At 54.1% G+C, this 27952-nt stretch overlaps 2 protein-coding genes across 2 annotated transcripts in view; one reads left to right on the plus strand and one right to left on the minus strand.

Annotated features, from left to right (window-relative positions):
- ABHD11 (abhydrolase domain containing 11) overlaps positions 1-27952 on the plus strand; it is a 997569-nt gene that overhangs the window by 843705 nt on the left and 125912 nt on the right. The gene's annotated exons all lie outside the window — the stretch shown is intronic.
- On the minus strand, positions 22077-27008 carry TMEM270 (transmembrane protein 270). Its single transcript, XM_050783836.1, has 3 exons — positions 26901-27008; positions 22546-22974; positions 22077-22390 (listed from the first exon to the last, which is right to left on the minus strand). The coding sequence occupies exons 1-3, from the start codon at positions 26970-26972 to the stop codon at positions 22094-22096; spliced, it is 798 nt and encodes a 265-aa protein (XP_050639793.1). The 5' UTR covers positions 26973-27008; the 3' UTR covers positions 22077-22093.

Raw genomic sequence — 27952 nt, forward strand, 5'->3', positions numbered from 1 at the left:
AGAGCGATTCCAACATCCAAGCCAGCTAAGCTCAACTACAACCCCAGACAGAGCACCAGCCATGGCCCCTGCGACCCCAGACTAAACCTGACCCTGACCCCAGGCTCAAGGCTAACCTCTACCCTGGACTGAATCCCGACTCCAGCTCCTCTCGGAACCCATCACCTGTCCCACACTGCAGTCCAGCCATGGCTCCAGGCTGAGCCCTGACCCGACCCCAGTCTTAGATCAAGTCCTGACCCCTGCCCCAGACTGAGCCCTGACTCTGGCTCTAAACTAACCTTGGCCCCAACCCTCGACCGAACCCAGTCCCTGCCCCGGACAGAGCCCTGAGCTCCACACCAAACCAAACCCCAACTCTCCACTCAGACTGAGCTCCAACCTGGAAATAGTCTGGTTCCTGAGCCCTCAATGGGCTGAGCTCTGACTCCAGTGCCAAGCCCTGATCCTCACCGTGACCTCAAACTAAACCTGACCCCAAGGCAGAGCCCTGACCTAGCACAGACAGCCCAGGAAAGGCTCTGAGGACAGCAGACACGAGCCCACCCCCTCTGCTGCCAGCAGGACTGGGGCCACCAGGTACCGGAGACGAAGAGAGGATACAGGCCACTCATGTGCTGTCACCCTGGCCAGCCCCGCCCCCCGGGCTCAGGCTTATCAAATTGTGGGGTGGGGGCTGCACAGCCTGCCTGCCTCTGTGTGGATGAACGAAAGGCTGGCAGAGGGGGCCTGGATCCTTCCACGCTGCTGCAGACGGGTCTTGCAAGGAAGAGAGACGGACCCAGGGGAAGGTCCTGGCCCAGATGGGACCAAGGAAAGCCTGGCATTGGGCCACTGACCCCAAGAGAAGCAGAACATGTCCTGAGCCTACTGGACAGGGACCATGGTCTGCAGAGGATACAGCCAATGCAGCCACCACACCAGGGCACAGGGCTAGGAGGCTTAGTAGTGCAGGACCCCCGACCTCCTAATATCAGGAGATGAAGGACTGGAGGGAAAATGGTCCAAATTCTCAGGGCTAGCTGGGTCCTGGGGGACTCTGAGCCTGAGGGGCTACTCCTCCTTCCCATCCAGGTGCCCTCTGGTCTCCAGACACGGGGCCAGGGCCCCCAGGAAGGCCACCTGAGCCCCCCTTCCTCATGGCCCCAGTCCCTGGCCCCAGTCCCCGCCTCGCTGTGAGAACGTGCACTCGCAGCGCCGGGAAGAGATCAGCATGAAGGAATGTGCTGTCTGGGGGCCAGCGGACAGGATGGGCCGCCGGAGAGGGAGCGAATGAGGAGAGCCGGGGAAGATCCGAGCTGGGAAGGAAAACTGAGATGAACGGGGGCAGCAAGCCAGGCCGCGCCGGCCCAGCCATTGTTCCCAGCCCCGCGGGTCAGGTGCACCGGGCCAGCGGCCCGATCCCAGCCTCTGCTCAGCACAAGCTGCCCAGACTTCCCCAGGCCTGCCCGCCTCCCTCCTGTCCCAGAGCCTAACCTCTGGGGTCCTGCCCAGCCTAGGAAAAAGACAAAGCCTGTCCTCTGTGCCCCTAGACAGCCCTCTGGGCCTCTGTCTGCTTCTTGGCAATGTTTCCTCTCTCACCCCCAAGGCCCTGGTCCTTCCACAAGCCTTACTCTGTCCAGACCTCCCTTGTGGGAGGAAGTCTTTGGTTTCCATGGTCTGATAAGCTAATCCACACACGGGTGTTAATAGCTGATAATGACTGAGATCAGTTCTCAAGTGTGGCCCCAGACCAGTAGCTCCATATCACCTGGAAACTTGTTAGAAAGGCAAATTATCAGTCCCAGCCCAGACCTACTGGATCAGAAACTCTGGAAATGACACCCGGTGGTCTGTTTTATGTTTTTGTAGCTTTTGTTTTGGAGACAGGGTCTTGCTCTGTCTTCCAGGCTGGAAGCTCACTGCAGCCTCAAACTCCTGGGCTCAAGCAGTCCTCCTGCCTCAGCCTCCCGAGCAGCTGGGGCTACAGGCATGCACCATACTTGGCTAATTTTTTTAATAGCTTGTAGAGACAGGGTCTCTCTATGTTGCCCAGACTGGCCTCAAACTCCTGGCCTCAAGCCATCCTCCCACCTCAGCCTCCCAAAGTGCTGGGATTGAGCCGCCATTCCTAGCCTCAGTGGTCTGTTTTAACAAGCCTTCTAGGAGATTATCACGCACATTCAGGTTTGAGAACTACTGACTTAGAACTCAACATATGTCCCTAGAAATAATAACAGGCCAGGCATGGTGGTTCACACCTGTAATCCTAACACATCAGGAGGCTGAGGCCAGAGGATCACCTGAAGCTGGGAGTTTGAGACCAGCCTGGGCAACATAGTGAGACCCCCATCTCTACAAAAAATTTTAAAAATTAGCCAGGCCTGGTGGCGCATACCTGTTCTCTCAGCTACTTAGGAAGTTGTGGCGGGAGGATTACTTGAGCCTGGAAGGTGGAGATTGCAGTGAGCTATCATTGCACCACTGCACTCCAGCCTGGGTGACTGAGTGAGACCCTGTCTCTATTTAAAAAAAAAAAAAAAAAGAAAGAAAAGAAAAAATAGGCCGGGCGCGGTGGCTCAAGCCTGTAATCCCAGCACTTTGGGAGGCCGAGACGGGCGGATCACAAGGTCAGGAGATCGAGACCACCCTGGCGAACCCGGTGAAACCCCGTCTCTACTAAAAAAATACAAAAAACTAGCCGGGCGAGGTGGCGGGCGCCTGTAGTCCCAGCTACTCGGGAGGCTGAGGCAGGAGAATGGCGTGAACCCGGGAGGCGGAGCTTGCAGTGAGCTGAGATCCGGCCACTGCACTCCAGCCTGGGTGACAGAGCGAGACCCCGTCTCAAAAAAAAAAAAAAAAAAAAAAGAAAAGAAAAAATAAAAAAGAGGCCAGGCATGGTGGCTAGTGCCTATAATTCCAGCACTTTGGGAGGCTGATGCAGGTGGATCACTTGAAGCCTTGGCCAAGAGTTCAAGACTGGCCTGGGCAACATGGAGAAAATCCATCTCTACTAAAAATACAAAAATTAGCCAGGCATGGTGGCACATGCCTGTAGTCCCAGCTACTCAGAAGGCTGAAGTAGGAGAATCTTTTGAGCTCAGGAGGCGGAGTGGGCAATGAGCTGAGATTAAGCCACTGCACTCCAGCCTAGGTGACAGAGTGAGACTGAGAAGAAAGGAAGGAAGGAAGGAAGGAAGGAAGGAAGGAAGGAAGGAAGGAAGGAAGGAAGGAAGGAAGGAAAGGAAGAAAGAAAGAAAGGAAAGAAAGAGGGAAGAAGGAGAGAGAGGAAGGAAGGAAGAAGGAAGGAGAGAAAGAAGAAGAAAGAAAGAGAGAGAAAGAAAGAGGAAAGAAGGAGAGGAAGGAAGGAAGGAAAGAAGGAGAGGAAGGAAGGAAGGAAAGAAGGAGAGAAAGAAAAAGAAGAAAGAGAGAGAGAAAGAAAGAGGAAAGGGAGGAAAGAAGGAGAAGAAGGAAGGAAGGAAGGAGAGAAAGAAAGAGAGACAGAGAAAGAAAGAGGAAAGAAGGAGAGGAAGGAAGAAAAAAGAAAGAAGGAAGGAAAGAAGGAAAGAGAGAAAGGAAAGAAAAGAGGAAAGGAGAGAAAGGAAGGAAGGAGAGAGAGAAAGAAAGAGAAAGAAAGAAAGAAAAAGGAAAGAAAGAGGAAAGAAGTAGAGAGAGGAAGGAAGGAAGGAGAGAGAAAGAAAAAGAAGAAAGAAAGACAGATGAAAGAAAGAAAGAAAAGAAAGAAAGAAAGAAAGAAAGAAAGAAAGAAAGAAAGAAAGAAAGAAAGAAAGAAAGAAAGAAAGAAAGAAAGAAAGAGTTGAATGAACGAATAAGTGAGTGAATGGGTTTTAAGAAACCCCAGTCTTATCCCCAGACTTGAGTAGAATGGTTTCTTCTTGTCCATCTGGTGTCCAAGCCCTGTGGATAGTTGAGAGCTACAGACTGGAACAGAGAAAGACTGACAGCTGACTCCCTCAGAGACAGAGCAGGTCTCAGCAACTTCACCTGCCAAGAGCCCACCCAGCAGGTGGGGCCTGAGCCAGACTCAAAGAGGCCCAGTGAAAGCTGATGGGAGGAGGTGGTCTACCAAGCCAATAGGAGGTAGTGACAACAGTCTGGGACTGGGGGCTCATGCCTGTAATCCTGTAATCCCAGCACTTTGGGAGGCTGAGGTGAGCCCAGGAGTTTGAAACCAACCTGCCAACATGGTGACACCCCATCTCTACTAAAAACACAAAAATTAGCTGGGCGTGGTGGCACATGCCTGTAACCCCAGTTACTCAGGAGGCTGAGGCAAAAGAATTATTTGAACCCAGGAGGTAGAGATTACAGTGAGCCCAGATTGCACCACTGCACTCTCAACCTGGGCAACAGAGCGAGACTCCATCTCAAAAACGAACAGGCTGGGCGCGGTGGCTCACACCTGTAATCCCATCACTTTGGAAGGCCAAGGTGGGCGGTTCATGAGATCAGGAGATCGAGACCATCCTGGCTAACACGGTGAAACCCTGTCTCTACTAAAAATACAAAACAATTAGCCGGGCATGGTGGCGGGCGCCTGTAGTCCCAGCTACTTGGGAGGCTGAGGCAGGAGAATGGCGTGAACCTGGGAGGCGGAGCTTGCAGTGAGCCAAGATTGTGCCACTGCACTCCAGCCTGGGCAACAGAGCGAGGCTCCATCTTAAAAAAAAAAAAAAAAAAAAAAAAAAAAAAAAAAAGGACCCAAGCTCTGGTTGCCAGGCTCCTGAACGTTGAACTTGGCTCCTTCAGAAATCTCCTAAGATCAGGCTGAACCTCAGGGGCTAGGACAGAGCTGAGCCCAGCAGTGGGGTCCGGGGACTTCTTCTGCAGGGAGGGGACCAGAAGCTGCAGGGTGAGAACCCAGCATGGTCTGAATCTTGTGAACTCATCCCTGAATCTGGCCTTTTTTTTTTTTTTTTTTTTTTTTTTGAGACGGAGTCTCACTCTGTTGCCAGGCTAGAGTGCACTGGCGTGATCTCGGCTCACTGCAACCTCTACCTCCTGGGTTCAAGCAATTCTCCTGCCTCAGCCTCCTGAATAACTGGGAGTACAGGCACACTCCACCATGCTCGGCTAATTTTTGTATTTTTAGTAGAGACAGGGTTTCACCATGTTGGCCAGGATGGTCTCGATCTCTTGACATCATGATCCACCAGCTTCGACCTCCCAAAGTGCTGGGTTTACAAGCGTGAGCCACGGCACCTGCCTGAATCTGACCTTTGAGTCAGGTCTCTCCTGAAACTGGCATTGCCCTTTCCAGAACTTCAGAGCAACGTGATGCCTACAGTCCTCTTGGCTTTCCCAGCTGCCTGGGTCTTACCCAGTCTTGGCCTCCTGTGACTTAACTGTGGCTCCTGTCTCCAGAATAAATTAGAGAGATGGACAAGGTCTGTCTTAACCTCCTTTTGCTTTATTCTGTTTTTCTTTTTCTTTGAGACGGAGTCTCGCTCTGTCGCCCAGGCTGGAGTGCAGTGGTGCAATCTTGGCTCACTGCAATCTCCACCTCCCAGGTTCAAGCAAGTCTTCTGCCTCAGCCTCCCCAGTAGCTGGAATTACAGGCACCCAACCACCTGGCTAATTTTTGTATTTTTAGTAGAGATGGGGGTTTCACCATGTTGGCCAGGCTAGTCTCGAACTCTTGACCTCAAGTGATCCGCCCACCTTGCCCTCCCGAAGTGCTGGGATTACAGGCATGAGCCACCGCGTCCACCCTCAACCTCCTTGTTTCATCCACCTGCCGGCTCATCTCCCTTCTGGGCCAAGGAAGAGAAGACAAACAGTGTGGCCGGATCTCCATGCTTGCACGACACCAGGAAACCTCATGTGGCCAGCTCCACCCGGTACTGAAAGGGGTTTCACTCAACATAAAAAAGAAGCATCTTCACTTACAGTTGACACCTCTGCAGGGTGATTTGACATTTCAGGTCCAGTAGTTCCCGAGGTATCCTCTCGACCTGTGTGGCCCAGAAGATGTCCTGAAACAGAGCCCATGGGGAAAAATGACTTTGGTGTCACATAGGTCCAGCAAACACTGTGCACCAGGGTCCCTTCTATTTTATGTATGTATGTATGTATGTATGTATGTATGTATTTATTTATTTAAAGACAGAGTCACCCAGGCTGAAGTGTAGTGGTACGATCTCAGCTCACTGCAACCTCCACCTCCCGGGTTCAAGTAATTTTCCCTTAACCTCCCGGGTAGCTGGGATAACAGGCACCCACCACCACGCCCAGCTAATTTTTGTATTTCAAAGCTGCTATTAATAATTCAAGATAGCCAGGCATGGCGGCATGCACCTGTAGTCCCAGCTACTCTGAAGGCTGAGGCAGGAGGATCGCTTGAGCCCAGGAATTCCAGGCTGCAGTTTGCTATAATCCCACCACTTCATTCCAGCCTGGGTGATAGAGCAAGACCCTGTCTCTAAAAAAATAAAAAAATAAATAAATAAATAAAAAATAATTCAAGGCACTGATAAGTCCTGCAAGATCATAGCCTGTCTGACTTTGTGTTTCCTAGGCTTCTTGGACCCAGAAGCTTTTCCCCCTCCCAAAGTAATAGTCGATGGAGCATCACTTGGGAAGCACATCCAAAATGCAGAGGGCATCCTTCCAGAGTTCCGAGGAGGAAAAACAGGAGTTGGAGAAGCATCTTGCTAAAGAGGCATAGAAGGCAGGAGATACTGGAGATCCATGAAGGCTCAGCCTCTCTCAACCTCCGGAAGCCCCCATCTTCAGAGCCACTGTCCCCAGAAAAGGTGTCATTGAGCAGAAACCTCAGAGAAGGGGCAAGATTCCTTAGCTGTCTAAGAGACAGCCTCGGGTAGGCTGGTGCACCCAGCCAGCAAGGGAATGACGGGCATCTCCCAGCATGCCCAGGGGAAGGTACAGCCTGGTCCTCTGGTTGGACTTGAATTTTCAGACCAGCTCCTCTGTCTACACCTGACTCCCCAGCTCTGCACCGCAGGACATCCGACATCTGTCCACCCCCCCTACCCTGATTCTGTCCTCTCCTTGCTCTTCTGCATCTGCCTAGGGTGTGAGATGACCCCTTAACCCCCCACCTGGGGGCTTGGAGGCTCCTGTCCTCTTTGGAGTGGAGGGGAGGAAAAAAACTCTTGCCTCAGCTCCCTCCCGCCTGCTTAGACTCTTGGCTGCCTTCTGAAGCTAGACAATACAGGGAAATGTTTGCACCCAAACAACTTTGCCGCATCAGGAACTGCTTGACCCTGCCCAGGAAAGCAAACTCCTAGGGCTCCACCCTTCTGCTCCCTCGGTCTGCAAACCAGGGATCAAGGCCGGAGGGGCAGCCCAGCAAGGGGTTATCAGAGCCAAAGGGGTCACAGGCGTCCCAAGGTGGGCAAGAGGAGAAAAGCTCAGGGGTTGCCTTTCTCTAGGGACCCGGGCTTGCCTTCCTGGCTAATTCAGAAAAGGAGTTCTCTCCTTGACCATGAAATATGCAAAAGCAAGATTGCCAGTATTTTTCTGGAGAGCTGTGGCTCTGAATTTAATCTGGCCTAAAGATAATGAAAATAGCACTTTGACTTGATTTGAAAAATGTATTAATTCATTCCACAAGCATTTGCTGCTCTTGGGTTCTGTGCCAAGCCTAGCATTGGGCACTGGAGATCCAGTGTGGGTCAGCTAAACGCTGCCCTGGAGAGACCCACGGTCTAATGGAGGAAAGAGACACACCAATGGAATCGGAGGGCAGGGGGCTCTGCTTGGTCCCCAGCTGAAGTTCCCCCTGGGAAATGCCAACCTTGGCTAAACTAAAGGCTCGGGAGATTGGCACACACATGGCTGAGACAGGTTAGGGGGCCTGTCACCAAATGCACCTGCAGCCGTGTGGCCGCCCTACCATGGAAACTATAGGATCAGTGCATAGTTTGCAAAACCGGAGGTCCTGTCCCCGTATTCGATAAAGACTCCAATGCCCTCCAGGGTCCCCTCCCGGCAGCCCTTCCCTTCCTCTCCGACGGGAAGTCCCTTTGCCAACCTCAACACAGCCCTGAGGTGATGAACATCAGCTGTGAGCCAACAGACCATTGAGAAAAGCAACACGGGGTAAGAGAAGATCGGCTTCTCCTGGCTCATGGGCACAAACACAAATACGTGGACACTCCCAGAGGATGACCTCCGGGCAATCGTGTGCATTGACCTTTGGGACATGTCAACTTCCCGTTTCCAGCAGCGGGGTGTGGAGGGGAGGGAGAACCAGTGAAACAGTCAAACAATGACTGCCCACCCCACCCAGGCTTCCAACTCAATCCTAGTGGAGCTCGGACCGTCTTAACCTTTGGGGACATCAAGCATGAGGTGGAAGGGGCCAGGAAGATGGAGAGCAGGAGGCCAGGGGCGGCTAAGGTCAAGACAGTCAGTCTGTTTGTCACGGCCCCTCACGCCCACCTTGCCCGCGTGCCAGCGACTGTGTGTTTTCATCTTTTTCTTGGAGTGGGAGGGCTGCGGCTCAGAGCTTTGAGTGATGAGTTAAGTGACAATGAATTTGAACCACATGGAGCCCAGGCTTAAGGGGAAAGTGTTTTGGTGAAATGCAGCTGGGATTTCATCAGCCCCCACCCCCCAGACGGTACAAAAATAGTCCAGGCCAGGCAGGCTGTGACCCACAGGCCTGGCCCAATTTCGCCACCCCCTGTCCTGGAGAAAGGCTCGGAGTGGCCTCTTTCCCTCGATCTGGGTTTCGTAATCTGCCTCGTTGTTTTGGTTGCCGGTTTGTTGATGGGCTGGGTTTGTCTGGGAGAATTTGCTCCCTCTGGAAGAGAGGGTGATGCCACGAGACCCTCTCTTACTGTTTGTAACAAGTCCCCTTGGGGTGTCGGGGAGGGGCCAGAGCTGGGCTTGCTGGCCCCAGGCGGGGAAAGAGTGACATAGTCACGGCTTGGGACCAAGACCAGCTCAGGGAGCCCTGCAACTTTGGGGATGTGGGTGGGTCATGTGTGATGGGGCAAGAGGTGGACTTCACTCAAGCAAGAGCTAAAAGGTCTATCACCCTCTCAAAGCCAGCTCCACCCTTCAGAGGGGGAAACTGAGGCAGAGGCAGGGTATGAGTGATCCCAGGCACTGGAATCTGTGAACAGCACAGAGGAGGCATCCGGAAGTGTTTGTGGGTTGAGAAAATGACAAAAGCCCTTTGCACCCATCCCTCTCAGCTGAGCCCAGGAAGGAAAGGAAGGCAGGGTTCCCTGAAACCCCCACCCCGGGGCACACCAGAAGGTGGACAGGCCCCACCTCCCTGAGTCCCACCTCCCATCATCTCCTTCCCTCCTTCCCCAGATGTGAATGGTGGTAGCCACTCCTGAAGCCACCTCGCCGGGTTGGGATGAGGGGAGGAACCGTGCCCTTGCAGGCTGGTGGCAGCAGGACCCACAGAGCGGCAGCTCCCAGAGGGAAAGAGAAGCACCCGCTGTGAGGCCAGGGGCTGCTGGGATGGGGAGCGAGCCTAGGGTAACAGGGCTACTGATTTGATAGTCAAAAGTCACATCCAGGCCGGGCACGGTGGCTCACACCTGTAATCCCAGCACTTTGGGAGGCAGAAGTGGGCAGATCATCTGAGGCCAGGAGTTCGAGACCAGCCTGGCCAACATGGTGAAATCCCGTCTCTACTAAAAATAGGAAAAATTAGCAAGGCATGGTGGCGGGCACCTGCAATCCCGGCTACTCTGGAGGCTGAGGCAGGAGAATGGCTTGAATCAGGGAGGCAGAGGTTGCCGTGAACCAAGATCACACCATTGCACGCCAGCCTGGGCAACAAGAGCGAGACTCCGACTTAAAAAAAAAAAAAAAAAAAAAAAAGAAGAAGAAAAAAAGTCACATCCAGAAACTTGATCCATCCTGGGTACCTAGAACAAGGCTGAGTCTTTCCATCTTGTCCGTTGATATCATGTGTGACAATCCCCAAGTGAGCGCGGCTGCAGGGACACAGGTGTTCAAGGCCGCTTTGAGAACTAGTCTCCCATCTCACAGGACTCAGGCAGGACACATCCTCCGGGGTGACCAACCAGAGCACCGAGGCCCAGAGATACACACTCCTGGGGACCAGGGGTGGAACAGGCAAGTGGCCCTTAAACACTGCCGGACATGTGCCTTAGGACCATAGCAAGGGACATCAAAGATGACTCAGACTGACCCGGGTTGCTCATCTGTACTCAGGCCCTCAGGGCAGGTGAGGGACCAGGAAGGGCCACCCTGAGAGACTGTGGGGGTAGCCAGACTGGCTGGCGGTAAAACCAGAGCCTTCTGTCCAGCACCAGGCAGGGGTACTGAACCCATCACCCCAACTCCCTGCCCAGGGGCTGAACCAGCAGCTTCCTTCTCATGCCAAGTTCAACAGTGTAAAATCAAGTTAATCTTAGGCTTCCCAGAATCACAGCACTTTGGGAGGCCAAGGTGGGAGGATCACTTGAGGCCAAGAGTTCAAGACCAGCCTGGGCAATATAGCAAGACTGCATCTCTACAAAAAAAAAAAAAAAATTAGCCGGGCCTGGTGGTATGTACCTGTAGTCCTAGCTACTCAGGAGGCTGAGGCCAGAGGATCACTTGAGCTCAGGAGTTGGAAGCTGCAGTGAACTATGATCATACCACTGCACTCCAGCCTGGGTGACAGAATAAGACCCTGTTTCCAAAAAGAAAAAAAGAAAAATAAAGAGGCCGGGCATGGTGGCTCATGACTGTAATCCCAGCACTTTGGGAGGTCGAGGCAGGCAGATCACCTGAGGTCAGGAGTTCGAGACCAGCCTGGCCAACATGGTGAAACCCCGTCTCTAATAAAAATACAAAAATTAGCTGAGTGTGGTGGTACATGCCTGTAATCCCAGCTACCTGGAGAGCTGGGGCACAAGAATCTCTTAAACCTGGGAGGCGTAGGTTGCAGTGAGCCAAGATCGTGCCACTGAACTCCAGCCTGAGTGACAGAGCAAGACTCTGTCTCAAAAAAAAAAAGAGAAAAAAGAAAAAGGAAAAAACCGTCTCCACTGGCCCCGTCAGGCCACAGCTCCCCAGGGAGAGCCAGGCCCCTAGGACCTCAAGACAGGGCCCATGTTGGTCCTTCCTGACTCAGTCTCCCCATGCAGGGCCAGGCCAGAGCACCTCAAAAGCACACAGAAAGCATGGCCGGGGCGCCCCCTTTCTCCCCACCTCTGCCCCCTGCCCCAGAGGCCCCAGGACCCAGCCTGTATGGAAAGCCCCGCTGGCCTGGCCTCCTTCCCTGCTCTTGCTACCCAGAGAGTTTCTGCTCCCTCCACTCCATTGTTCTCCCAGCACTGCCGATCCCCTCCGCTGCCCTCGGCCCTGGGCCAGCCCCCACAGGCCAGGTTGAGCCCAGCTGAGGCACAGGGACATCACGCCAAGGCTCTGGGAAGCCTGATCCCACACCTGGAGTTTGGGGAATGTGGGAGGTTGCCTCTCAGCCCTCCTGGTCGAAGTGTGAATTAGGGGCTCAGTGGGGCAGCACCACAGATACACACCAATGGAATTGGAGGGCAGGGGGCTCTGCTTGGTCCCCAGCTGAAGTTCCCCTTGGGAAATGCCAACCTTGGCTAAACTAAAGGCTCGGGAGATTGGCACACACATGGCTGGGATGGGCTAGGGCACCTGTCACCAAATGTACCTGCAGCCGTGTGGCCGCTCCACCATGGAAACTACAGGATCACTGCATAGTTAGCAAAACCAGAGGTCCTGTCCCCATGTTCGATAAAGACTCCGATGCCTCCTGGAGTCCCCTCCCGGCAGCCTTTCCCATCCCCTCTAATGGGACGTCCCTTTGCCAACCTCAACACAGCCCTGAGGTGATGAAGTCACCTGCACTGGAGTCCCAGCTCTGCCACTTCTCAGCTATGTAGATACAAGACTTTGCCTCTCTGCGCCTCAGTTTCCTCATCTGTAAAATGGGGATGACACCGGGGCCTTCCAGCCAAGGGTGTTGTGGGGAGTATGTGGGTTATCACAGCATGTAGAAGTCCCCTCTGTGTGCCTGGCACGAAGGAAGGGCCTCGTGAAGAGCACCTCTCATGCTTCCTAGAGAAGGTTGGGGACTCTGGGTGATGAGAGAAGTTGCTAGAGCATACCTGCGGATGGGATGAGATGGGAAGGTCCATCAGGGTGGTCCAAGGATGATGCCAAGGGCCCCAGGGTGCTTTCTGCTCGTTCTGTCTCTGTAGGTCCGCTAGCAGGTCAGACAGCTACAGACACAGAGGGAAGCCCCCTCACACACACCAGCGGAGACCCCTAACCCCAGTCTTGGAAGCCCTGGTGATCATAAAAACAATTAGCCAGGTGTGGTGGCACATACCTTTAGCCCCAGGTACTCAGGAGACTGAGATGAGAGGATCACTTGAGCCCAGGGGTTTGAGACTAGCCCTGGGCAACATAGCAGGACCCCATCTCTATAAAAATTTAAAAATTAGACAGGCATGGTGATGTGCACCTATAGTCCCAGCTACTCGGGAGGCTGAGGTGGGAGAATCGCTTGAGCCTAGGAGTTTGAGGCTGCAGTGAGCTATGACTACACCACTGCACTCCAGCCTGGGCAACAGAGCAAGACCCTGTCTCAGGAAAAAAAAAAAAAAAAAGAAGGCGTGGGCCGGGCACAGTGGCTCACGCCTGTAATCCCAACACTTTGGGAGGCTGAGGCAGGTAGATCACCTGAGGTCAAGAGTTTGAGACCAACCTGAGCAACATGGTAAAACCCCGTCTCTACTAAAAATACAAAAATCAGCCAGGCATGGTGGCGCGTGCCGATAATCCCAGCTACTCCGGAGGCTGAGGCAGAAGAATTGCTTGAACCCGGGAGGTGGAAGTTGCAGTGAGCCAAGATCGCACCACTTCACTCTAGCCTGGGCAACAAGAGTGAAACTCCATCTCAAAACAAAACAAACAAAAGTGTGGAGGTACACAGGCTTTGAAGTCAGACCCTCTGGTTTGAATCCCAGGCAGCACCCTCACCTCAGGATCAGCTGTTCCCCCAGGAGACTGGGCCACAGTGGGTGGGTTCTCCAAGGTTGACCTCTTGGCCCTCCGCAGCCCCAAACTCCCACCCTTTAGAAGAGCCAGGGGAACCCAGCTCCATCCCTGGCCATCAGGACCAGATCATGCAAAGCCCTTCTTTGTTTGACGTTGGAAGGCTTGATAAGGCAGGGCACTGCCCTTCCACACCTGGACACCTCGTCTGATGGCCTGGGGGAGATAGGACAGATGGCCCTGGTAACTCAGCCAGTTCTGCTTCTCCTCCTGGGCAGAGCCCAAGGACATCACCTCTGAGGGCCTCAATGCCATCCTTCTTGCTGTCTGGCTCTGTCTACCCCCGTCTCTGCTCTTTCTGTCTCCCCCACCCCACCCCAACTTTCAGAGAGTTTGAAGGAGCAGTGGTCAAGGACACAGATTTGGCCAGGCATGGCGGTTCATACCTGTAATCCCAGCACTTTGGGAGGCCAAGGCAGGAGGATCACTTAAGTCCAGGAATTTGAGACCAGCCTGGGCAACATAGTGAGACCCCATCTCTACTGTTTTTTTGTTTTTGTTTTTGTTTTTGTTTTTGAGATGGAGTCTCACTCTGTCACCCAGGCTGGAGTGCAGAGGTGTGATCTCGGCTTGCTGCAACCTTTGCCTCCCAGGTTCAAGTGATTCTCCTGCCTCAGTCTCCTAAGTAGCTATCACTACAGGCACCCACCACCACACCCAGCTAATTTTTGTATCTTTAGGAGTTTCACCATGTTGCCCAGGCTGGTCTTGAACTCCTGAGCTCAAGCGATCTGCCCACCTCAGCCTCCCAAAGTGCTTGCTGGGATTACAGGCATAAGCCACCGCATCCAGCCAAGAGATTCCATCTCTTAAAAAAAATCATATATATATATATATATATATATGCACGCCAGGTGTGGCAGCTTGCACCTGTGGTCCCAGCTAATCAGGAAGCTGAGGCAGGAGGATTGCTTGAGCCCAGAAGTTCAAGACTGCAGTGAGCCATGATCATGCCACTGCACTCTAGCCTGGGCAACAGAGACCTTGTCTAACAAAAGGACGTGGGGGACACAGACTTTGGAGCCAGACTTCCCAGTTTGCATCCCAGCTCTGCTACCCAATAACCAAGCAGAACTTAAGCCTCAGGTTCCCCATCTGTAAAATGGGTTAAATGGTAACAACAGTGCCTCCCTCCCAGGGAGACTGGAACAAGTTAATACAAGCAAAGCCCTCAGAACAGTATCTGGCCCATAGCGAATATTTAATAAATGCTAGCCCTCATTATTTTTTATTTGTGTCTTCATCCCGCATGTTTGCTGACTCAAATTTTCCATGGGTAAGGAGGTACAGGAGAAGGCATGGGGCTCTGTGGTTTGAATTGCCTGTTGCTCCAGGCCTCCGGGCTGCAGGCTAAAACAATAAAGAACTTCTTTCAATCAGAGCCAATGATGCCTCGATAAAGCCTGACCACAGGATGCAGGATTGCCAGGCTCTGCAAACACACCCCAGGTCTCGGAGGCTGGGCCAGCACCAGAGCTGAGACCATTCGGGCAAGCAGGCAGCAAGGTCCCTAGTTCCAGGCCACGGGCTGTGGCCATCCCCTGCTTCCCTCCTTACCCCCACTCACCCCAACCCTGCACGCCAAATCTCCAGCCTCCATCCCAAGGCTATTCACATCCCCTATCCTAGGAGACTGAGAATCTGGGAAGGCAGCATTACAGAATCCTTGAATCTTGGAGTTACAAGGCTTTAGCGTAGTGCTAGGAGGTTGCCTCACACAGCCTCAGGCTCCTTGCAAGAATAACCTCGGCCGGGTTCGGTGGCTCACGCCTGTAATCCTAGCACTTTGGGAGGTCAAGGCAGGCAGATCACCTGAGGTCAGGAGTTCAAGACCAGCCTGGCCAACATGGTGAAACCCTGTCTCTACAAAAAATTAACCAGGCGTGGTGGCATATGCCTGTAATCCCAGCTACTCTGGAGGCTGAGGCAGTAGAATTGCTTGAACCTGGGAGGCAGAGGCTGCAGTGAGCCGAGATAGTGCCATTGCACTCCAGCCTGGGGGACAAGAGTGACACTCCATCTTAAAAAAAAAAGAAAGAAAGAAAGAAAAAAGAATAACTTCTGCCATTGCCATGTTCCTGACAAAGAGCAGTCCCACCAGCTTGGATCCCTCCATGACGGGGAGCTCACTACCACAATTGTGACTTAAGACTCCCACATGCTTTTAGCTCGCGTGCTTTAGCTCACATGTCCCTAGTGAGGTCAGAGGGGCCTACAACCCAACGGAAGAGGAACCTGTCCAGGCCACCACCAGGCAGTTCCCACGGGTGTCTTTGCCCAGGCAGTCCTTTGTGCCTGAGATGTCCATTTCTTCCAAATGCCCTTGGGTGACCTCATCCTCAGGCTTTCTTCTCTGAGTCTGGGGCCCCTGGGGGGACATCCAGCCTCTCCCCTGCTGAGCACGGGTGTCGGCAGGGAAGGAGGGAGGAGAAGAGAGGATTCCTGGGAAGGGACAGCAGGGCTGGTTGTGTGAAGTGAGTTTCGTGATGGGGACCCAGTGCAGTGCCCCGCCCTCCAACAGTTGGTGGCACCCCCTGCTGTGCCTGAGGCATCCCAGGAGGCTGTGGGCAACCAGGCGATCCAGGGGGGCTCAGAGGCTTTTTCAAGTGCTGCCAAGGGGCTGCCAGGTGTGTTGGTGCAGAGTGACAACTGTCACCATCCCTGGCAGGGGACATGTGTCCAGATTATGTCTAAACTAAGCTGTTCCCCAGGCAGCACCCAGGAGAAGCCGCATGAGCCCTCTGCGCACAGGACCCTGCCTCAGGACAGGGAACCCAGGCAGCACCGACTCCAGACCCAGCTAGGCACGGGAAGAGGCGGGGTGACCACAGGGCCCCAGCTGTCCAGATGTGCAGCCAGCATTCTGCCGTGGAGACGGGGCGGAGCTGCCGCGAGGGGCCCAGATGGGCCGCGTTAACCTGGGAACAGGCTCTTCGGGGCCCAGATGCTCTATGTTTAGCCGGCTAGCTGGTTTTGGTCTCCAGATGTGGGCTTGGGGTGAGGGGCAGGACACAGATCCAGATGCATGCAGGCGAAGCTGCAGGGCCCAGCTGCAGCACCCAGGCCCAGGGGCTCCCCCATCGGTCCCTTCTCCAGCACCCCAATCCACGCCTACTGGCCCCTAGGCTAAGAGGGGTTCAAGGTTCACTCAGGCTCAGAAGCTGGCAGAGCCCACAGGCACCCTCATGGCAGGAACAGGGACGGAGCCCAGGGACCTGCCCAATGCCACACAAGCCAGGGACAGGCAGGACCCCCAACAGGAGTAGAGAGTCTGGGGTCCCTCCAGCCACAGGCAGCTGCAGATGAGGGGTCTGGGGAAATGCCTTCCTCTCCCTAACCCACACAGACACTCTCAGACACTCAAAATTAAGTAATCTGGACAGCCCTGGCCAAGCAGTGGGGCTGCACTCACGGTGGAGGAGAATTCCCAGGGGACACAGTCCTGCCCCAGGGGGATCTCAAAGAATCCAGCCTTGTCCTGGGGGCCCCACCCCTCAGCCTCCTCCCAGTCCATCCAGAGAGTGCAAGAGCCCCGCTAGCTGGAGGACTTGGGGCTGCCACTGACCCCCCAATCCCAGGCACTTTTGGGGTCTCAAGCCCCCAACCCCAAGCCAAGGTGGTCAAAGGCGAAGAGGGGTGAAGGAAGAGAAGGCACTACCACTGCTAAGCAGGCACTGGACGGGGGCGCTGGAGAAAGCCTCCAGAGGGATCCCAGACACGACGGCTTCCCGGGTGCCCAGCCATCCTCACCCATCTAGCACAGATATGGGGAGCAGCTGGGGAAGGCCAGAGACCCCTGCATTAGCCCCCAGCATGGTCCTGAGACCCTGTAGCCTCCCCCTCCTGCCACGCAGAGGGCTCCATCCTAGAGAACCCCAAATCTCCTAGCAGCCCCCTTCTCAATACCAACAGCTGCCCAAGGTCTGCAGCCTCTTCCCAGCACCCTCCATCGGCCCCTAGAAGTGCAACCGAGAGTCCAGGCACGGTGGCTCACGCCTGTAATCCCAGTAGTTTGAGAGGCCGAGGTGGGCGGATCACCTGAGGTCAGGAGTTCGAGACCAGCCTGGCCAACATGGCAAAACCCCATCTTTACTAAAAATACAAAAATTAGCTGGGCATGGTGGCACGTGCCTGTAATCCCAGCTACTTGAGAGGCTGAAGCATGAGAATTGCTTGGACCCAGGAGGCGGAGGTTGCAGTGAGCCGAGATCATACCCCTGCACTCCAGCCTGGGGGACAGAGCAAGACTCTGTCTCCAAAATAAAAAAAAAAAACAGTGCAGCCGAGAAGGCAGAGACCCGCACAGGGCAGGAATGCAGGAAAGCCCCTTGTCCTCTAAGTTTCAGTCCCATGACTGTCCAGTGGCCCAGCTCTGGACCCTGAGGCAGGAAGTCATCGTGGCCACAGCGGTCACCGGTCAAGGTCAACGATCGAGTCCACCTGACCACAGGGCAGCCTAGCAGGGGACGGGCAAACAGGCACAGCTACTCTTGGGGCCGTCGGGCATCTTGCCAGCTCCTTCTCACCCTGTCGGGGCAAAGCAGCTCAGGAGAGAGACAACAGGACCGGCACAGTCTGGCCTGGGTGGGGAGGCTGGCTGGGGGAGCTGGATTGAGGCGAGAAGCACTAATAGGTTATGTCAGGCGAGCGCTCTGGGGAAGGGGCCGCGCCTCTCAGCTCTGGCAGCCCCACCTGGGGCCTGAGCCCAAGAGCTGGGGCCTGGAGAGAGGCGCTGGCTCGGTGCTGAACCCAGCGTGCAGACCGGGGAGCGGGGAGGCAGGACAGAAGTGAGCCCCCCATCCCCTGCCAGGCCTGGGGCAGTAGGGCGGCTGGCGATAGACACAGAGACCCCTCTGGTGGGCTAGGCAGGTCCCAGGTGACAAAGGCCACCCATGCTTACATGATGGGACTGGGCTTGGTGGAGAGCGAAGCTCCGGGGATGGGACCTGCTCAGGAGATCCCTCTTATTATGTATCCCCTCATTTCCTCTTCTGTCCAGTCCCCCCATCCTGGGCCCCAGGATCCCATCCCCAAACCCTCCCGACCCTGGTCTCTCCCCTGAGCTCCTGCTGCTCTGGGTGGACTTCGCCACCCCTCCCCCATCCTCCAGTGTGCACTTTCACAGCCCCTAACACCGCAGCCTTTCCTGGGGTTGGGATGAGGTCAGGATGAACTGGGGGACAGGGAGAGGCCTGCAGATGAACCCCTCTCCAGGGAATGTGGGTTCCAGGAGCTCCGGGAGGTAGAGAAGGTCTCAGAACAAAGGGGGGTCAGGGAAGGGCCAGGAACTCGGGCCGGGGCCTGCGGGCAGACTGAGGAGGGGGCCCCTTACAACCGTAGTGGGGCAGCCAGGGCCTTGTGTGTCTTGGCGAAGCGGGACCCCTGGCCCGCCAGGTATGTAACAATTCCAGCCATTTCCTGCCCTATTAATGAAAAAGGGACTGATATAAATACACGCTCAGCATAAATAAATACAGGCCAGGCCCGGGACTGCATAGCAGACAGATTGCGTGAAGCTGCTGGCCGGCCTTGCAGCCAGCTCCCCCCACCCTGCCCGTGCCCCCTCCACCCCCCGACACCGGCCACCACTTGTTTTCCTCCAGCAGGCCAGGGCCCCTCCATGCTCACAGGCCTGAGACAGACGGACTGACTGCTCCCACTCCAGGCCTCAGAAGCTGCAGTTCCCGGGAAGGCGGCAGGCCTGGGAAATGGGGAGCCAGGGAATGGGGTTCCAAGAGCCTCCCATAGCTGCCCTGAGTGGGGACCGCACGTGCACAGACCAGGCAACAGCCCTGTGACATCTGGGGTGCTGTGATTATACCCTGATCACAGGAGGGGAAACTGAGGCTCTCAGGGTTCAGTAACTCGCCAAAGGTTACACAGCCGAGAGGTTGTGGATCCAGCATCCAAACCCAAGGCTCTCTGATCCCAAGGCCTCTGCTGTGCCTACCACTGTGAGTGGCAGCTGAGGGGAGATTCTGGCCTTCTCCCTTTTCCCCAGGATGCCAGGGACCTTGGAAGGCCAGGAAGACTTCAAATCCTAGAAGAGACTGCAAAAGCAGCAATAACTCCAGGACAGGGGATTCGGGGAGCCAGAAGTCAGCCAGTGTAGGGCCTTATAGGCAGGCTGCATAGACAGAGGGCCTGCTCCTCTCCTGCCCCACCCCACCTCCTATCTGGGCATTCAGAAACAAGGCCTGGCATCGAGGAACCCCAAATGCTGACTCTCGGCCAGGCACAGTGGCTCACACGTGTAATCCCAGCACTTTGGGAGACCAAGGTGGGCAGATCACCTGAGGTCAGGAGTTTGAGGCCAGCCTGGCCAATATGGTAAAACCCCGTCTCTACTAAAAATACAAAAATTAGCCGGGCATGGTGGCGCACACACGTAGTCCCAGCTACTCGAAGATTGAACCACAAGAATCGTTTGAACCCGGGAGGCGGAGGCTGCAGTGAGCCGAGATCATGCCACCACACTCCAGCCTGAGACCCTGTCTCAAAAAACAAAACAAAAACAAACCAAATGCTGACTCCCTTATCGGGGATCACCCCACCCATCCCGCATTGCACAGACATGGGAACCAAAGCCCAGAGCAGGCAAAGACAGCCTCATCCAAGATCACACCCAGTGACCTCGGCAGGGCAGAGGCAGAGGCACAGAATCCAAGCTTCTGTCCCCAAGCCCGGATCTTCTCCAGGGGGCTTGGGCCACATCCTTGTCTGTCCCCACCTTGGCGCCAGACTGTTCTGGGGCCTCTTCTTTTCCTCCAGTCCCCACCTCAGCAATGGGCTGACATCACCTACTCCCGCACTCACGCTTCCCTGAAAGTTGTGTGTATGTCCTAGAATTCCAGTCGTGTTACCCCTCTGACCAGGCGCTTATAGGTCCTTCCGGGTACATGTTCTGCCTCGTTGGCCAGATGGGACCTCTCAGATGTACCTCCTAGGGCAGGACAGGCTTGCTGCTCAGACTTGGAGGAAGGGTCTGGAAGTTCACCCCACATCTACCCTGGGCTATAAGGGAGGCCCTCACTGAGCTGGGAACCTGAGTGGAGAAGGGCCACGTTCACACCACCACCCTCTGGCTTGGGAGTGGGTGAGAGGTGACTGCAAACACTCGAGAAACCATCCCTTCCCCTCTCAGCAGAATCACTCACCTGAAGGCTGAGTCGTGGGGACGGGAAGCACCACAGCCTGAGCTGGCACAGCAGCATGAGCCACCCCTGCAACAGGACCCTGTGTCCTTACTCACAGGTTAGAGGAGTGCTGAGATACTGGATAGGTTTCCCCTTTCCCCAGGGAGACAGATGGCTCTTCAACAGACTGGGTGGGTGAGTGCGGTTGGTTCTGCGAATGAATGGATGGGTGGGTGGGTGGATGGATGGATGGATGGATGGATGGATGGATGGATGCATGAATGGGTGGATGAATGGGTGAGTGGATGGGTAGGCAGATGGGTGGGTGAATGGATGGGTGGTTGGGTGGATGGATGGGTAAATGGATCAGTGGATGGGTAGATGGATAGATGGATGGATGGATGGATGGATGGATGGATGGATGGATGGATGGATGGGTAAATGGATCAGTGGATGGGTAGATGGATGGATGGATGAATGGATGGATAGATGGGTGGATGGATGGGTGGATGGGTGGGTGGGTGGATGGGTGAGTGGGTGGATGGATGGATGCATAAATGGGTTGATGAATGGGTAAATGAATGGGTGAGTGGATGGGTAGACAGATGGGTGGGTGAATGGATAGGTGGGTGGGTGGGTGGATAGATGGATGGGTAAATGGATCACTGGTTGGATAGATGGATAGATGGATGAATGGGTGGATGGATGGGCGGGTGGGTAGGTGGATAGATAGATGTATGAATGGGTTGATGAATGGGTAGATGAATGGGTGAGTGGATGAGTAGGTAGACAGGCGGGTGAATGGATGTGTGGGTGGGTGGTGGTTGGATAAATGGATGGGTAAATGGATCAGTGGGTGGGTAGATGGATGGATGGGTGGGTATGTGGATGTATGGGTGGATGGATGGATGGATGGGTGGATGGATGGGTGGATGGATGGATGGATGGATGGATGGATGGATGGATGGATGGATGAATGGGTGGACGGGTGGATGGATGCATGAATGGGTGGATGAATGCATAGATGAATGGGTGATTAAATGGGTAGGTAGATGGGTGGGTGAATGGATGGGTGGTTGGGTGGATGGATGGGTGGATGGATAAATGGATCAGTGGGTGGGTGGTTGGAGGGATGGATGGATGAATGTGTGGGTTGGTGGGTGGATGATGTATGTATGTATGTATGTATGTATGGATGGATGGATGGATGGATGGATGAGTGGATGAGTGGATGGATGCATGGGTGGAGGGATGGATGGATGGATGTGTGGGTAGATGGGCAGGTGAATGGATGAGTGGATGAATGGATTGGTGGGTGGGTGGATGGATGGTTCTGTGGATGGCTTTGTGGCAGGTGGATAGGTGGATGGATGAGTGGCCAAGTGCATGAATGAATGGGTTCCTTGAAGCCTGGCTCACAACTGTTTCTCAAAGGAAGTTTCTAAATCTCTGAAATGTGAGGCCCTGGCACCCCCCAGAGGCCAAAGTCTCTAACTGCCCATCTCCCCTAAAACCCTGAGCACCAATACTTCTGAGAATCAGGGGCACGCACCTAGAGAAAGTTAAGGATTCTGGGAAACAAAAAATCTAGAGACCCAGTGCTGGTTCTGCCCTTGACAGACTGTGACCTTGGGAAAGTTCAACCTTCTGAGGCTCAATTTTCTCAGCTGTAAATGGTGCTAATCAAACCTGATGCCTGTGTTGCTAGGAGATTTAAACCCGATTATGAGTAAATTGTCTGAGATGGTTGATATCTGGCCCATAGAAGATGCTGACAGAATGTAATTTCCTTCCCAGAGGCAGTCCTGGGCTCACATGCACGCACACACATGCACGTCATTCACACAACGTCTCTCCAGCCCATTAGGGAAGAGGGAGTGAGACCGTGAGCCAGGCCAGACCAGGAGCGGCAGATGGGAATACATTTATGCTCTGGGAGTTTCTTGCTCTGACAAAACTAGTCCAGACTCCGAGTCCGAGGACCCAGATAGTGAGGGCAGCAAGGAAGACCCTGAGACCTCCTGGGGTTCAACCTCCTGGGCCTGGGCCAGCTGGGCCGTGTGTTCAAAGGCAGCCTGCAGCAGGTGGGAGGCCAGGCAGGTGGTCCAGGTGATGAGATAGGCCAGGTGCCAGGAGGTGAGGGCAGTCATAGTCTCCACCCACCAATACAGACGTCTCAGCTGTGCCAGGAGCTTCCTCACCACGCAGTTCATTTGCAAGGCCTGGAACAGGGAGACAGATGGGCGGGTGGCCCTTAGGAGCTCATAGGGTTTCACTGCTTGGCTGTGGCTCCCCCGCACAAGCCCAACCAGCCCTGGTCACACACAACACCCCAGGTTTGCCCTCCACACCCCAGTCTCACCCCGAAACCACCCACCTTACTGAGCTGCCTGTCCGGTCGGAAGCAGTGGGCCTTCTGACACACCCTCCAGGTCACTATCACCAGGAGCAAGGCCACCAACATCAGGCCGTGCAGACATGACAAAAATAGGTCTGTCCAGATGGCCACAGACAGGCCCAGCTGCTCCCAGGCACTGAGCAAGGCCAGGCCCAGGGCCCTGGTGCCGCCCCACATGCCAGCCCACATCAGCCTGGGTCCCTGTAGCACGAGCCACACGGGGACCTGGATCAGAGCCAGCCCAGCCCGGAGAGCCCGGCCCAGCGGGCAGGCTGCAGCTCCCAGGGGTAGGTGGGCCTGCCAGTTACAGGACCCCCGGGCCTCCTGGGCCAGCCCTGATACCCAGTGGTTGAAGAGGTTGATCTTGAGGAGCAGGAAATTATAGAGGTGATCTCGGTTCTGAACCAGCTGCCGGAGAAGAGAGAGAGACAATCATCACCCATCATCACCCTCCTGGGGCAGGAACCCCACTTTTTTTTTTTTTTTTGAGACGGAATTTCACTCTTGTTGCCCAGGCTGGAATGCAATGGTGCTATCTCAGCTCACTGCAACCTCCATTTCCCGGGTTTGGGTGATTCTCCTGCTTCAGCCTCCTGAGTAGCTGGAATTACAGGTGCCCACCACCACGCCTGGCTAGTTTTTCTATTTTTAGTAGAGATGGAGTTTCACCATCTTGGTCAGGCTGGTCTTGAACTCCTGACCTTAGGCGATCCACCCGCCTCGGTCTCCCAAAGTGCTGGAATTACAGGCGTGAGCCACTGCACCTGGCCAGGATCCCCACTTTTATTGTAGAGGTGAAGCTGCTGGACCACCTTGAGTCAGATCCCCACCCAAAGGCCTCAGCTCCCTATATGTGCAAGGATGAACTCTGTCCACTTTGAAGGACTCCCTTCTGAGAAGGGAACATTAGAAGGTGTTTCATATTATATTTGGGTTCCTTTCCATTGGATTTGGATTTTTTTTTTTTTTAAAGAAACAGGATCTCACTCTGTTGTCCAGGCTGGGGTGCAGTGACGTCCTCATAGCTCACCGCAGTCTTGACCTCCCACACTTAAGCAATCCTCCCATCTCAGCCTCCCAAAAAGCTGAAACCACAAGTGCATGCCACCATGCCTGGCTAATTTTTTTTTTTTTTTTTTTTTTTTTTTTTAAGAAATGGAGTCTTTCTATTATGCCTGGCTGGTCTTGAACTCCTAGGCTGAAGCAATCCTCCCCTCATTAGCTTTCCAAGTAGCTGGAGCTATAGGTGCATGTCACTACGTTCAGCTAATTTTTTTTTTTTTTTTTTTTTTTTTTTTTTTTGTAGAGGTGGAAGTCTTGCTATGTTATCCAGGCTGGTCTCGAACTCCTGACCTCAAGCAATCCTTCTGTCTCAGCCTCCCTAAGCGCTGGGATTGCAGGCGTGAGCCACTACACCTGGCCTCCATTGGATTTAAATGATTATTTACAATACTCCAGACTGAAGGAGGTTGCGTGGCTATTATTACCATGTGAGGATCCCCTGCCCCAATCTTGTGGGCTTTGAACCCAGGTCACTTGTCTTCTTCTAAGTAGCTGGGCTTTGCCTCTGCACCAGTTGTCCTCTGGCATCAGGAGGGCTGCTGGGGGCAAAGGACAATGCCATTGGGGGCAGGGAGGCGTGAGAGACGTGGGGCAGGGGCCACAGAATTCATGACAGACCTAATGAGAAGGGTGAAGGAGAGGGACCCAGAAAGACTTCAGATTTTCGGCCGGACACAGTGCCTCACGCCTGTAATCCCAGCACTCTGGGAGGCCGAGGCAGGTGGATCACCTGAGGTCAAGAGTTTGAGACCAGCCTGGACAACCTGGTAAAACCCCATCTCTACTAAAAATGGAAAAAATTAACCAGGCGTGGTGGCGGACGCCTGTAGTCCCAGCTATTCAAGAGGCTGAGGCAGGAGAATGGCATGAACCCAGGGGAGGCGGAGCTTGCAGTGAGCCGAGATCCCACCGCTGCACTCCAGCCTGGGCGACAGAGTGAGACTCCGTCTCAAAAAAAAAAAAAAAACTACAAAAGTTAGCTGGGCATGATGGTGCACGCCTGTAATCCCAGCTACTTGGGAGGTTGAGGCAGGAGAATCGCTTGAACCCAGGAGATGGAGGCTACGGTTTGCCAAGATTGTGCCACTGCACTCCAGCCTGGGTAACAGAGTGAGACTCCGTCTCAAAAAAAAAAAAAAAAAAAATTTTCTGATCTGGGTGGCGAGTTGGACAATGGGGTCTCCCATTCACTGAGATGAAGCGTGCAGGACTGGGGTGAGGTGGGGGAAAGCTGTTCTTGAGTCCTGGAGTTGAAAGATCCTTCATCAGAGCTGGAAAGCCCCCAGCCCTTCAGCGACACCAATCCACCCATCTGGACCCCCATCCCCGTGTCCACAGGCACACCATCTGAGATTGGCTGCAAGCCCCCCACTCATGGGCTGGATTTGCAGAGCTTGGGGCATGGAGGGTGGAGCTATGCTGAGACCAAAGGGTCCAGCAGGGAGAAGAATGAGGGTAGAGGTAGGAAATAGGACCTCCCAGGTTATGGTGCTGAGACCAGGGAGGAGGGAAACCTATGCTATCCCACGTGATCCCACAAGATCATTTCTATAGGAGAGGAAACGGGGGTTCGGAGTGGTGAAGTGATTTGCCCAAAGTCACACAGCTAGAGAGTGAAACAGCCGAGATGCAAATCTTTTTTTTTTTTTTTCCTGAGACAGAGTTTCACTCTTGTTGCCCAGGCTGGAGTGCAGTAGTGTGATCTCGACTCATGGCAACCTCCGCCTCCTCTGTTGAAGCGATTCTCCTGCCTCAGCCTCCCAAGTAGTTGGGATTACAGGCATGCACCACCATGCCTGGCTAATTGTGTATTTTTAGTAGAGATGAGGTTTCTTCATGTTAGTCAGGCTGGTCTCGAACTCCTGACCTCAGGTGATCTGCCCGCCTCGGCCTCCCAAAGTGCTGGGATTACAGGCGTGAGCCACTGCGCCCGGACCCAAGATGCAAATCTAATGGTGTCTGTCTTTCTCAACTGCACCCTGTTATATGATCATGGCTCACTACAGCCTTGGCCTCCCAAGCTCAATCTATCCTCCCACCTCGGCCTCCTAAGTGTGACTGAGCTGTGACCCCAACCGCAAGCATTTGTATATTTAAAAAAGATGAATGGCCGGGCACGGTGGCTCACGCCTGTAATCCTAGCACTTTGGGAGGCCGAGGTGGGTGGATCACGAGGTCAGGAGTGTGAGACCAGCCTGGCCAATGTGGTCAAACCCCGTCTCTACTAGAGATACAAAAAATTATCTGGGCATGGTGGCGCATGCCTGTAATCCCAGCTACTTGGGAGGCTAAGGCAGGAGAATCGCTTGAACTGGAGGCGGAGATTGCAGTGAGCCAAAATCATGCCATTACACTGCAGCCTGAGCGACAGGGCAAGAGTCCATCTCAAAAAAAAAAAACAAAAAAAACAAAAGATGAATGGGCCAGGCACAGTGGCTCATGCCTATAATCCTAGCGCTTTGGGAAGCCAAGGTGGGCAGATCACAAGGTCAGAAGATCGAGACCATCCTAGCTAACAGGTCTCTACTAAAAATAAAAATAAATAAAAAATAAATTATCCAGGCGTGCTGGCAGCCGCCTGTAGTCCCAGCTACTCGGGAGGCTGAGGCAGGAGAACTTCTTGAACCCGGGAGGCGGAGCTTGCAGTGAGTCGAGATCGCACCACTGCACTCCAGCCTGGGCGACAGAGCGAGACTCTGTCTCAAAAAAAAAAAAAAAAAAAAAATATATATATATATATATGGGAAAAACAACGATCCACCCATAGGAGGGACCCTCAATAGAGAAAACTCTGCCAGGTGCGGTGGTTCACGCCTGTCATCCCAGCACCTCGGGAAGCTGAGGTAGGAGGATCATGTGAGGCCAAGAGTTGGAGACCAGCCTGGGCAACATAGTGAGACACCATCTATACAAAATACAAAAATTAGTCGGGTGTAGTGGTGCACACCTATAATCCCAGCTACTTGGAGGCTGAAGGGGGAGGATTGCTGGAGACCGGGAGTTGGAGGCTGTAATGAGCTGAGCCGGCACCACTGCACTCCAGGCTGGGTGATAGAGCGAGACCCTGTCTCTAAATAAAGAAAAGAAAAGAAAATTTCAGCACTGTAGTTTGGAGTGGGGCTTCTGGGAGCTGTCAGATTATTCTGGAAGGCAGGCAGCTACCTAGTTCCACTGGATGGGACAGGCAGGGCTTGGGTCCGGCAGCTCTGAGGTGACTTTGTAAAGAGCCCGGTGTGTCGTCCCCGCCCCACTTACCCCCAGCCCCCACTCACCAGCACTGTGAGCCTTATAACCTGCAACAGAATCCCCAAAAGGCTGGATCTGACTGGAGGAACGGCCTCCATGTCTGGCCTCCCACTCCTCCTCCGGCTGGGAAAAGCAGGGTGACCTCACAGATGCCACAGGGTGGGGGCCAAGTTACCATGGGGACCCGATTGCCACAAGAGATTCCCCACCTTTACCTGGCTCCTGCCACTCCACTGCTTCCTCTGAAACCTCAGTCCACGTCTGGCCCCAACAAGGCCAAGGAGGTCTTAGAGCAAAGCTTTCTTTGGGTCAGATTTTCCCAGATTTTGGAACAGGAATCAAGTGCTGCCTAGGAATGGGGTTCATGCCTGTAATCCCAATGCTTTGGGAGGCCAAGGTAAGAGGATCGCTTGAGGCCAGGAGTTTGAGACCAGCATGGGCAACATAGCAACTCCCTGTCTCTACAAAGAAACAAAAAAATTAGCCAGTCATCGTGGTGCACACCTGTAGTCCCAACTACACAGGAGGCTAAAGTAGGAGAATCGCTTGAACCCAGGATATAGAGGTTGCAGTGAGCCCAGATCACTCCAGCCTGGATGACAGAGCAAAACCCTATCTCTAAACAAAGAAAAAAAATTGAAGTGCAAGGAGTTTATTTGGGGAGTGGACCCTGCAAGCATCCATAGGGAGTCAGAAAGTGAGGCAAGTGGCCAGGCGCGGTGGCTCACGCCTGTAATTCCAGCACTTTGGGAGGCAAAGGTGGGTGGATCACGAGGTCAGGAGTTCGAAACCAGCCTGACCAACATGGTGAAACCCCATTCCTACTAAAAATACAAAAAACAAATTAGCCAAGCGTGGTGGTGTGCGCCTGTAATCCCAGCTGCTCAGGAGGCTGAGGTAGGAGGTTTTTGGAACCTGGAAGGTGGAGGTTGCAGTGAGCTGAGATCATGCCACTGCACTCCAGCCTGGGTGACAGAGCAAGACTCTGAGGAAAGAAAGAGAGAGAGAGAGAGAGAGAGAGGGAGGGAGGGAGGAGGGAGGGAGGAAAGGACAGATGAGTTCATGAGAAGGGTTTGGG

Source organism: Macaca thibetana, chromosome 3, assembly GCF_024542745.1.
Source record: "Macaca thibetana thibetana isolate TM-01 chromosome 3, ASM2454274v1, whole genome shotgun sequence".
Classification (NCBI taxonomy): Eukaryota; Metazoa; Chordata; class Mammalia; order Primates; family Cercopithecidae; genus Macaca; species Macaca thibetana.

Bases quoted from the DNA above. Each gene is read 5' to 3' on its own strand.
- TMEM270 (XM_050783836.1), bottom strand. From the start codon at position 26,972: ATGGAGGCCGTTCCTCCAGTCAGATCCAGCCTTTTGGGGATTCTGTTG. The intron at 22,975-26,900 runs GTGAGTGGGGGC...CTTCTCCGGCAG, and splicing joins TTATAAGGCTCACAGTGCTG to CTGGTTCAGAACCGAGATCA. The intron at 22,391-22,545 runs GTGGGTGGTTTC...TCCCTGTTCCAG, and splicing joins CGGACAGGCAGCTCAGTAAG to GCCTTGCAAATGAACTGCGT.